We start from the raw sequence: 13,096 nt of genomic DNA on the forward strand, positions 1-13,096 counted from the left end.
AATTTAAGTCTTCTTCTCCCTAAATGCTAGCTTTCTACATCTGCATCATATTCTCTCCACCTCTGGGCCTTTGCTTATGTTCTTCTCTCTAGTTGTAGCATTCCCGCTCCCTGCACCACCCCACATTCATTGGGCTAGCCCATAATCAACCTCATGTTTTGGCAAACTGATAGAAGATTCTGAAAACTGTTCTAATTCTGTGAGATTCCTGTTGCAATGTTCATGAGAAGCTATTCTCACATCATAACAATACTTATTACTATGAAAATTAGATTTGTTAATTAAGACAACGTGCCAAGCATTGAGTTAGGCCTTAGGAGATAAAGGTGAATAAGACATAGCTCCTACAGTTGAGGAATACACAGTCCAGGGAAGACAAATGTGACTAATATCTTACAAAATGGAAATGTTCTAATAGAACTATAATATCACCAAGAAGGTCATGGCCCCCTTTCCTAGGGAAGCTGGGTAAGACTTCACAAGTTACACAACCCTTAAACCCTACTTAAAAAATAAAATGAAACAGAACTAGTAGGATTGGCCAGGTAAAGAAGGAAAGAGGAGAAGCTCTAGGCAAAGTGAATACCATATTATTATAGTATTATAATTACCATATGATTTCATTTGCTAACACTGCTGCTAACACTGTTGTTTTGACCTTCTCACCATTTGCAAGGCCTTAACTTGAGTTACAGAAAGTGGCACTGGGTAATTTTTACTAGACACAATTACTCATTTCACAGTTAGGGTAGGGAGTGGTATTGTGTTGGTGATATTTATTGCCTGAGAGTTCCTTGTTCCTTTCCGTGTGGTCACAGACAATTTTGGAAGTTCTTTCATAGATGGTGGCCTATGCAACTTTCAATCAGCAAAATCACAGCTCTTTCAAAGCTTGCTGACTTCTATATTGTCATCGTGGGAAACTTTCTGCCTCTTGTGTAGACTGAAATGTGTGTTACATTCGATGCTGGTGGTTTATTTGGGGTGTTTAGACATATTTACATTTTTGCTTAGGAAAGCATCTTTCTGAACTGTGACTAGAAACTGTGAACACCACTAGGAAACAGATCTTTATAATATTGGCAAGGTTCTCATGCTCACTTAAGCTCTATTTAAAGATCTCTGGGCTTGTCTGTGGAACACATATGTTCTAATTAATTGATTACACATTAATAAAAATGATGACAAATTAACAGTTGTAGATAATTTTTCAATGGAAGTGTTAAAATGATAAAACCGACTTTGTTAAACTTCTGTTCCATTGAATCCTACTTACCCAAATAGAAATGGTTTAGACTTGCTCTACTTTAAAAATGAGGTAATGGTCTATTTAAACTGGCTGCAAAAGTAAGTTACGGGGATTTTCTGCCATTCCTCATCCCCAACCCCTTCTACACTCATTCTATCCTTAAATAAGCTTATTTGGTGCAGTTCTTTTTTCAACTGCAGTAATAATAATTGGCATTATTATTATAAACATGTGTATCATTCATTGTGTGCCAGATAACATTTGGAGCATTTTATGGATGTCTAATTATTTAATACTTACAGTAACTCTGTGGTAACACTATTCTGATTCCAGTTTACAGACGAGGAAATTAAAATGAGAGGTTAGCAACATGCTCAAGTTCACAGACTTAGTAACTGATGGTGCTAGAATATGAATCCAGACAGTCTAGCCCCAGGGATGGTGCCCTTAAAGACACTACCTCTTTTATAGCAGTCATAGTTAATAGGCTTTTATTCACAGTGCCATAGCGGGGTTTAATTGATTTAAACAATTAAACACAGGGCAACTGGTGCACTCAAAGTTTACCTAGTCTTAAATTGGAAGTAAGAAGTTGAGTCACAGGAGATGGTAGGATCAAGTAGGAGTAAGAATATGGGACTTGTCGATTATGGTAATATCCATGGCTGTATTTCCAGTACCAATTTCAAAGTGTAATATATAATAGGATTCAACAATCTTAGTTGAATAAGTGAAAGAGTGAACGAATGATTAATATTGAGCAGGATGTATGATCTCCCAGTTACGTCATCAGTAAGTAGCTCCTTCAGGCTTCTTTTTGGAGTGCCAACATCCAGCAGTCCCAAGAGGAAGAAGAATAGGATACAGGAGAATCATGTAGAAATAGTAGCAGTTACATTTCTTCCCATTGATAAAATGAAATCATTACATTTTTAATGATCCCCATGCTTAGATTCCTGTCTTTCTTTTTTCATGCTTTCCTTCCATGCATCTTACTCTCTTTACAGTTTGGAATATAGTATCCATTTTCAAGAGAATTATCCCAGTTCAACTTTAGAGCTGAAAAAGCAGGACAAGGGAGCTGATGTCAGGTCTCCATCACCAAGTTTAGAGGTGAAATCAGACCATCTGCCTGCCCCATGCCTGCACCTGAGCAGCTCACCAACACCAGAGAAAAGCACACAACTGACTTTATTTCATTTTACAAGGGTGACAATACATCTCATTTTAACACTCAACACTGCCTGACTGTCTTATTACAGTTCCCTAGCATAGTCATTGTCTCACTTTCTAAAATGACCATTCACCCCTTCTCTTGTCTTGATAAGTCCCCTAAAATTTCTGTTCATTCTCAGCCAATCATTTCCCTCATTTCATTTATCTTCCATTTCCCTCATTTCATTTATTTTGAGAACACCAGTAAATCAGACAGAAAATTTCTCATCTTCCTATTGCTACGTCTACTTCCCCACTTGTCCGTCAACCCCAGTACCATCTTTTTGTTAATGTAAGTGTCCCTACTTTTATCTAAGCCCTCTTTTACTTGGGATGGGAATCCTATGCCTCTTGCTCTCTCAAGGACTTTGCTTCTGCAATAGTTTTCTTCTATTCTTTATAGAAATATTTTCTTCTCGATAGAACTTCAGTTGGCCTATGAATATACTCTAACATTTCTTATTCCAAGAAAAAAAAAATGTTGGACACATATCTCCCTCAAGTGGCAGCCCCATCTCTCTGATCATTTTCATAGTTTTAAAGTTAACCTATAGCTGATATCTCTCATTTACTCCCCACTCATTTGCTCCTCAAAGTCCTTCTTCACAGATCTGAGTTGAATATTCTCATACCTGTCTGATTTCACTTGAACTCTTGGCAGCCTTCAAGACAGATGTCACCCTCTCTTTTTTTTAAAGCAATAGCTAATGGATGTATCAGTTAGCTATTGCTTCATAACACACCACCCTAAAACTCCATGGCTTAAAATAATTTCTGATTGCTCTTGAGTCTATGGGTCTTCTAGGTGGTTTATATGGTCTTTACTTTCTCACTCATGTGTTTATGGGCCACTGCAGGCAATGGGGCTCTGTTGATCTAGGCTGGATTCTTACATGTTGAGGGTTGACTGATTCTAGAGTGGCCTCATTTGGACATTGCAAAATTGGCAGGTTTTCATACTCTGGTAAACTCTATTCTACTAGTTCTGCTCATCTAGAAAGTAATAGTGTTGAATTAGTGGTGTCAATTCTTGACCTTGTGTGTGTTTGTGTGCTAATATAGAGAAAAAAATCAGAAACCTTTTTATTCCTCTACATTTCTGTAAATTGCATGGCTTTGTTTGTTTTCAGGTACAATGGAAAATGAGTAAGAAGTTAATGGAGTCATTTTTCATTTTGCAGGTTCTGATTGTGCCAAGGATCAAAACAAGGACAGAGGAGGATTAAACACATCCTTACTTTATTCCATTTCTGTGTGAAGACCTGTATGAACAGGAAAATTATTTTAGGATAAGTACATGTGCAAAAAAAGTCGACATTTTTTTTGTGACTGAGAAAGCTGTCATAGATAAGTGAGTTGTCTCTGAAATATGTAAAACCTTTTTCATATGTAAATAAAGTAAAACCTGGCAGCTCAGCCATCTGTGAGAGTGTGAGAGCTCTTGAAAAATGACTCATTCAGTTAGGCAAAGATATGAAACCATATCTGAATGCAAAACTATGTGAACTGCAGAGAATCTAGAATGCTGAAGATCAGCACATAATCTTGCCAATATAGTGCGTTGAGTTTTTCCATCCTTTTTGGTTCTTGGGCTGGTCTAATAAATTAACATAGGACAGATTAACGGAAGGAAAACAAATTTAATTACATGCATATATGAGACCTGTAAGAATATGAGACCCAGGGATAGTGGGACAATTGAAGCTTAAATACCATCTTTTTTTAAAAATTCTTTTTTTAAGTAGGCTCCACACACAGTGTGGAGCCCAAGGCAGGGCTTGAACTGTTTATGACCCTGAGATCAAGACCTGAGCTGAGATCAAGAGGTGGATGCTTGCCGAACTGAGCCACCCAGGCGCCCCTTAAATGCCATCTTGAACTAAGGCATGAGATAAGGACCTGGGGCTGCAAAAGGAAGAACGGGAGTCACAGGATAAGAAAAAGAGCAGATATTTGGTAATTAGACGTTTGTCCTGCCATACAGATAGAGTATTCAGATACAGAAGTTATCTCTTGGTAAAATTCTCTTTCTGGGCTAGGTCCTCTACCCAAATTCTTTTAGGTAGCTTGAGGGAGAGGTAAAAGTTTTTCTTGAGCCTGCTGGGTCTGGATTGCCCTCAGCTCAAAACAGTCCACATGCCAAAAGTGGCACACTTTGGGGAGAAGTTCTGAAATGCTTCAAGTGTTTAGAATAGATGTGGGGTCATTAAAAAAATTAACAAATACTACAGAAGTGCATGAGAAAAATACAAGTTGTGAATACTGATTTTTACAAATGGTATGATGTAGTATGCAGAATTGAATATTAAAGGGCCTGTAGAGATCATTTAGTTGAATGCCATTTGGTCTACTAAAACATTAAAAGGAATCTGGGATTTAGATTGAAGAACTTGCCAATGGGACATAGAGAATGTGGGGCACAGCTGGGACCAGTCACACGGCATATTGATCCCCAGTCTTTATCACTGTCTTCTGGCCGTGGTAGCAGCTTCACTGCTGAGAACACTGATTTTAGTGTATTTCTATTGCGTTTAAGCCTAAAAAACCGTCCTATCTCCTGTGTAGGCTCAGGAATGTGTTCCAGATATGTATTCAAGCTTTTCCTATCCAGAAATTGACAATCTTGATGGTTTTCATGAGATAAGATATTTAAGACATTTTTTTTTGAGATCAAATATTTAAGGCAAATCACAAGGCTGTGTTTTTTAGAATTATCTTTTCACATGACAATTTTTCAAATGTGCAGTTTTGCTCATTGTTTTACATATTTCACCTCTGTAGATGTAATCAAATTCTCCAAATCTGTGTCGAAATGGATATCCTTCATGGCTGTCCTTATTTTATTTTATCACATTATTTTACTTTATTTCATTATTTATTTTTTTTCACAGTGTGCACCACCCTCCTCCCAGCCATCAACCCTCAGTTTGTTCCCTATAATAAAGAGTCTCTTATGGTTTGCACCTCTCTCTCTCTTTTTCCCTTTCCCTATGTTCATCTGTTTTGTTTCTTAAATTCCACCTGTGAGTGAAATCATATGGTATTTGTCTTTCTCTGATTGACTTATTTCACTTAGCATAATACACTCCAGCTCCCTACATGTCATTGCAAATGGCAAGATTTCATTCTTTTTGATGGCTGAGCTATATCCCATTGTATGTCACCTCTCCTTAAACATTCAGCAGTCAATGGCCATTTGGGCTCATCCCATAATCTGGCTATTGTTGATAATGCTGCTATAAACGTCAGAGTGCATGTACCCCTTCAAATCAGTATTTTTGTCCTCATTTTAGGGAGGCAATTTTACTTGATGCTTTACCTCCTTCCCCCCTCAATATTAAAGGACATTGTTCTTAAGAAAAGTTGTTACCCTTCTGGTCACTAATTAGATCATCAGTTGTCTTTCTGGCAAATAGAGAGATTTAACACAAACTAACCTGTTTGGTTTTCCCTGCTCAAAAAGTTGGGAAGAACAAATGACATTACGTTTTTCTTCTGTTTGCTGAATATCAATATAAAATTGAAAATTTCTCATATTTAAAACTCTGTGGTAAAGTTTTAATTTTGTCTGGAGAGGGAAATCTAAATCTAATTTGGAGTAATCTAAAACGATGACCAATTAGAATAATTTCAGTTTATATTTGGAATTGAATATATGAATAGTTTGGTACCAATTAAAATTTACCAATTAAATTTTGTTTAGAATGGAATTAAAATTTGTCTGCATATAGTACTGGAAAATCAGAGTACTCAGGATTCTTAATGATGTAAATATAGAAACTTTTCATGGAGGTAGCCTTGTAAGTAATGAAGGGTGGGGACACTGGAATCCTTGGCCAGACAGGAAGTCCTCTGTCACTGTTACTCAAGCAACTCCAAGCCATTCCTTAATTTTTATTTCCCATTTTGTAAAACAGGGATGCTGACAACACCCACCACAGTGGGATAGAGATAATGATACATGGAATGTAAAGTGCTTGGTACTTAACAAGAATTTTGCTATTGCTGTTTAGATGGCTGGGCTAACAGCATACTCTCTGTATCCGTTTGGGGGGCTGATATAACCAAGTGCCACACAGACTGGATGGCTTATAAATAATAGAAAATTTATATTTCTTAGTTCTAGAGGCTGGAAGTCTGAGATCAAGGAGCCAGAATGGTCAGGTTCTGGTGAGAACCCTCTTCCACGTTGCTGACTACCAACTTCTCCTATCCTCACAGGATAGAGAGTGAGTGAACTAACTCTCTGGCCTCTTCTTATAGGGGCACGAATTCCAGTCATGGAATGACTGGATTCGCTCCACCCCCATGACTTAATTACCTATGAAAAGGCCCACCTCCAAATACCATGACCCTGGGGATTAGAGTTCAACATATACATTTTGCGGGGGACACAAACACTTAGTTCATAACACACAACACATAACATCCCCTGGGACCTTTTTTGGTTTTTTTGTTTGTTTGTTTTTAAACCTAAACCTCTATGTGAGCAGCTTATTTAATTACCATTCACTTTTTTCTTTTAAAAAATAATAGTTGAAGAGAAGAATATCTGGTTAGTTGAAGGTAGGCAGAAAGGATGGTCACATAACCAATTCATTTCTCTTTCTCTATCATCTCTATCTATCTATCTATCTATCTATCTATCTATCATCTATCTATCTATCATCTATCATTTCTCTCTCTGTGATGTTCTTACTATTCTTTAAACTAGGGGTAGCATCTTACTGGTTTCTTCTTTGATTAATGACTTAAATAAAATCTTTGACATCTGTTCATTTTATACCTGTATGCGATATAAATCTTCCTTTAAAAATGATCTTTTAACAACTAAAACAAAGAAAAAACTTTGTAAATTGCTAAAAAGAAACTTTGTTTTTTAAACCACATACTCACTAAAAAGTGGCCAGGTTCATGTTTTTCTGCCAAGTGTCAAAGAATATGTTACTCTGCATGCTTGGTTTATTTCCACGTTAAATGACAAGTCATGCCTGTTACCAAGAAAGATATAACAACTTTTTGTTTGTTTGCTTTTAAATTCAGTGCTCTTGTGTGAATTATGTCACATTGAAATCTGTAGATGTCTAGTAAATTTAAGATTTACATTTCAAGTTTCTTAGTAGAAACATGAAGCCATAAGCAACGAGGTGGCACGTATATACCATCTATTGAACAGTAGGGCGCACATTTAGTTGGTGGCTCTGTAGTTTACATGGATTTCTGGCTTCACATCACAAACAATGTTCAAAAGCTGTTTCAACACACTTTCCACGTACTCGTTGTAGCTTCCATTCAGTTCTTTTATCTTCCCTTGTGTTTGCTCCTCTATTTCTTCTGAGAGATTACTTTGAGAGCCCATTACCTAACAAAATAAAACAGACAGAATTCACCACACTCTGTATCATATTCAAGTCTAATTGTTTTACTAGTTAAACTCGTTTGGGCCTATTTATTAATGATTGTTCTATGGTGTACACATGATGTATTATTTTTCCAGAACTTTCTCAGAGAATGGATGCAATCACCAATACCATAAGTGGGATGGATAAACGTTCCTAAAGAATGACAGGTAGCCATGCTCCGTTACTCCTACTTTGAGGCTGGGCTCCACACAGTACAAATTGAAGGCACGTTCACAATCATTATTCCATACTCAGAAGTTTTTTCATGTACCACATTTTTCATGTATTTGTAATAGTTTCAATTCAGTCCCTGTATCTTCCCTATGGCTTACTTTTCTGAATTAAAAGTCTGGAAAATAAAGTTGAAAGACGTCATTAAACCCATTTTGCTGGTTTTTAAAGAACAAATAACTGCTTTGTCAATTTTTAAAATATAATTATCTGAACTAATCGTTGTTTTTCAGGAAGATAAGCCACAACAGAACATGCCCAGTAAGATACTTTGACATGCACAGGTATCTCTTTTTGGATAATAGATATAATTTTGAAAATTTTGATATAAATTGAATTTCTTTCAACTTAAGATATACTTGTCCATTTGGTTACATCATATTTTTAGATGCAGTTTAACATATCTTTCTGGTTGCTCTCTCATTGGCAGGGTTTCCCAGTATTCCCCATTATCTTGAAGAGATTTGACCAAAATATAATTTCACCAGGGGAGTTGCCAATTTAAAGGGATTCTGCAATGAAACCCTTTGCAAAGTTATCCTTTGCTAAGCAGTCAGCTCCTAATTTATCTCCTCTGTAAACTCAGCCTTTCTTAAACAGTATTGTTAAGGTGACACAGCTGGTTTTTGTTTGTTTTTCTCTTCTGTGAGTGTTTACGCACAGAAGTTCAATCCTAGAGACTCCACTAATGATTGACTTCTACTTCAGGGTCCTTAGACTATTCTAAATTCTAGAATCCGAATTATCTTTCTGGGTCCTAAACTTGAACTCAAATGCGATTGAGGTCATCAGTTTCAAGTTCTTTTCTGTTTATACTCCATGCCATAAGGGCTTCCCAGTTCAAAGAAAATCACTTAAGGAAATCTAGCTTCTAAGACATCAAATAACTTTTATAAAATAACATTCTGATAAGTGAGAATACAAGGAGCAGAGACATATGGACTGAATTTCCCTTTCTAGGAGGAAGTTTAAAAATGGAAGAGAACTACTTACCAAAATAATTTTACCAAAATCTTTTTTTTCCCTCTAAATCCACTATCTTAAGTGAGATTCTACCAAAAAAAAAAAAAAAAAAGTCTTAAATCCAATGTCTTTATGTTGGAAAATTTATAAAACAAACTATTACAAAATTATCATCTGTTTTTCTTTGGAGCAGTGTTAAAAATAGCTATTATTAGATTAGATTGATGCAACTATCCCGTAGGACTTTGGAAAAGTTCATTTCAACCTTAGGCTCTTTAGTTCAGCATTGTCCAGTAGAAACGTAACATGACCCACAAAGCAAGCCATATAAGTAATTTTTTAATAAGATTTTATTTATTTATTTGAGAGAGAAAGCGCGCAAGTAGGGGGAGGAACAGAGGAAGAGAGAGAAGCTCAGGCAGACTCTCTGCTGAGCGGGGAGCCCACCGCAGGGCTCTAGCTCATGACCTGAGCCAAAATCAAGTCAGTCACTTAACCAACTGAGCCGCCCAGGTGCCCCAACAAGCCATAGAAGTAATTTTAAATTTTATAGTGTCACATTAAAAAGGTAAAAAGAAATAGGCAAAATTGATTTTAATAATATATTTTATTTGACCTAATGTATTCTTAATATTATTTTGATGTACAATCAATATAAAAATTATTACGTTGTCTTTCATACTAAGTTCTTGTAATCTGGTATATATTCTATACTTACAGAACATCTTAATGGGGACTAGCTACATTTCTTTTTTAAAATTTAATTTAATTTTATTTAAATTCAATTAATTAACATATAGTGTATTATTAATTTCAGAGGTAGAGTTCAGTGATTCATCAGTTGTATATAACACCCACTGCTCATTACATCATGTGCCCTTCTTAATGCCCATAACCCAGTTACAATACTCCCCTCCCCCACCCTGCCCCACCCCGGCCCATGGACTAGTTACACTTTGAGTGTTCCTTAGCTATATGTGAAGTAGCCACCATTTTTGACAGTGCAGGTCTAATGCACAGATGGCAGTTACCACTATTAGTATTCATGTGCTTTTCTAAGACAATATGATGATTTTCTGAAAGGATTATAGTAGAGATGGTATGTAGCAAGGAACTTAGTAGCACTGAGCAAATCAGTAAATGTTAGCGATTGTTATAAGTTTTCACTGATTGCATTGCTTGTGTTTTTTAATTTTTTAATCCATTTTACACTTTCAGAAACATTGAAATAACCTTAAAAGTAGCCCATAGTCCATGTCTCATCCTGAATAAATATATTATTTTTGAGTATATTTGATGTACAGTAATTTGAATTTCTACAGTGTTTCCCAAACATTACTATACCAGTGACCAACCATATACTGTTTTAATATTTTTATACTTTTTTTGCTTTATTTTATATTTTAATTCCAGTATAGTTAATGTACAGTGTTATATTAGTTTCAGGTGCATAATACAGTGATTCAACAATTCTATATATTACTCAGTGCTCATTAAGGTAAGTGTACTCTAAACTCCCTTCAGCCACCTACCTCTCCTCTGGTACCATATACTATCTTAAATGGTCTTCTTCAGGAAGAATTCCGTACCTTTATATATGCAGACAGTGTTGATTTAAGCCATACAGGAGAGTAAAGGAATGAACATAAGCTCCACAAGGGATCAATCGCCTTGTCCATTGATGTATTCTAAGTGTCTCAAACATTGCCTAAAGCATAGTAGATGCTCGGTGCATATTTGCTGAAGTGAATAGAATGATCAGAACTCCAGGAATTACAGAGAACGGATCACCTGCATTCTGTTGCTCTTGTTGGCACAAGCCAGCTATCTGAATGCTAGGGACATTATATAAATTGGAAGTTGATAATTGTGTGACATGAGGTAGTACATTTCATCAAAGTGTGCCCTTTAAGGACTTCTCCCTGTTAATTTTCAAAACTTCAATGTTGAGAATGATGCATATAGATTTACAGCTAAATGACTGATGGCATTGGTGAAATCATTCAACGTTCAATACGTTTCTTTATAAATTGTTCAAATGTTTCTGTTTAAGAGAAAGCAGAGGGAGGCACCTGGGTGGCTCAGTTGGTTAAGCATCTGACACTTGGTTTCGGCTCAGGTCATGATCTCCTGAGTTGTGGGTTTGAGCGTCTGCGTCTGCGTTGGACTCTGCTCAGCGGGAAATCTACATGGAGATTCTCTTTCTCTCCCTCTCCCCTGCCCCCCCCCCACATTCTCTCTCTCTCAAATAAAATAAAACTTTTTTTTTTTAAAAAACAGAGAAAGCAGAGCTTCAGTTTCAGGTCCCACTATCTAAGCACAACACAGTTTTGCATTCTTAATCTATGGTTGTTTCAAGGAAACAAAATGTTTTCATGATATGAATTCAGGAAGAAAGACTAAAGATACAAAAGTCTTCAATATGCCCCAGGCAGCCATTTTCATGTCTTCTGTTTAGATTCACGGCCCATCTAACTTCTACTTGCATTAACAATAGATTTCATGTTTCCACTATTGTTCAGATTTCCTTCTGGCAATGTAATGTCTTCTTTCGTAGAAGAAATTATATCCAGTAGCAATGACAAGCAAGGGATAAATAAATCTTTAATAAAACAATATTTGTTGATAAACAACTCACATTGGGATACCTGCTTCTGTTGATACGTCAGGGGAATTGAAACAACACATACATTAACAAGAGCTAAGACACAACTAAAAAAAGTAACATCAAGGTGTCTCACCCACAGCAGGCAGAAAACTGGCTTCTTGGGTCTCCTCCCAGACCTCCTACTCGCCCTGGGTTAATGATGATGAGATTTAACTGGAATAGCAATATGTCTGACATATGGAGGTCATGCCAAGGAAAGAATATCTTGTGCTAATGGTTTTACAATATGCTTGAAGTAGTGGAGGCCTAAACATGTTGACCTTTCTATGTGAGCTTTTGATCAACTAGCTGGAAAATTGGCTTAGAGCTCTAATTATGAGAGCAGTGAGGAGTTTTAATTATTTTCCAAAGCAGAGAACAAATATCCTGAACCAGATTTATATCTTATGAGATCCTTCTGGAGAAATAATATTTCAAGAGATTTAACCCAACTACTTTCTAAAATTACAGTAGTCTTGTTATTACTTAAAATAGAAATAAGTACATCAGAAATATTCTGCAATAATAATAAATGCTGGTTGGTCTTAAGGATGACTACTTTCTCAGGTCCTAATATGTCATGGGTCACGACAGGACTCAACAGGAAAGACAGAGGCCCAGAAGAAATGTTAGTTACCCCTTCTTTCAGTGAATATTTATTGAGTGCTTACTATGGAACAGACATTATTCCATCGCTGGGGAAAGTAACAGAGAACAAAACACAGAACCTGCCGTTTTGGTGTTATAGTTCAGAAGGAAAGGTAGACAGTAAGTAAAAAATGTCAATATATAATGTATCTAGTAGTGATACATGACATGGCTATAATGGGGAATTACTTTTTTTAAAAAAAGATTTTATTTATTTATTTGTCAGAGAGAGAGAGAGAGAGAACAAGCAGGGAGAGCAGCAGGCAGAGGGAGAAGCAGGCTCCCCACTGAGCAGGGAGCTCGACGTAGGACTCGATCCCAGGACCCTGGGATCATGACCTGAGCCAAAGACAGATGCTTAACTGACTGAGCCACCCAGGTGTCCCAGGAATTGCTTTCTTTTTTAAATGAAAGACACAATTTTAAATAAGGTGATCAGAAAGAAGTGTTAATAAATGAACAGAGGTCAAAGAAGGATGAAAATGTCCAAAAGAAGATGATTGCAGGGAGCAAATATAGCCTGTGCAAAGGTGTGGCGGGCAGTGGTGTGTTCAGTGTGAGGAAGAATGGGTGGCAGATACGGCTGGAATGGAACAAGTAGAGACAAAGGCTGCAAATGAGCACAGCAGATGTGGTTGCACATTGCTGAAAAGTGTTCTCCTATTTCCTTACGGTTTCCTTTCCAGTTGGCTGGCTTCTTTCAATAAATTTTTCATCAGAATATAAAGAAATGCTTTTCCC

At 36.7% G+C, this 13,096-nt stretch overlaps 1 protein-coding gene across 1 annotated transcript in view; it reads right to left on the minus strand.

Moving 5' to 3' along the window:
- Positions 1–7,531: 7,531 nt before the first annotated feature.
- ATP6V1G3 (ATPase H+ transporting V1 subunit G3) overlaps positions 7,532–13,096 on the minus strand; it is a 19,510-nt gene continuing 13,945 nt past the window's right edge. Inside the window, exon 4 of the mRNA XM_008685090.1 lies at positions 7,532–7,826. Within this exon, the coding sequence (XP_008683312.1) occupies positions 7,653–7,826 (174 nt within the window). The 3' untranslated portion in view covers positions 7,532–7,652. The remainder of the gene's footprint in view (positions 7,827–13,096) is intronic.

This window comes from Ursus maritimus, unplaced genomic scaffold (assembly GCF_017311325.1).
Source record: "Ursus maritimus isolate PB19 unplaced genomic scaffold, ASM1731132v1 scaffold_2, whole genome shotgun sequence".
Lineage (NCBI taxonomy): Eukaryota > Metazoa > Chordata > Mammalia > Carnivora > Ursidae > Ursus > Ursus maritimus.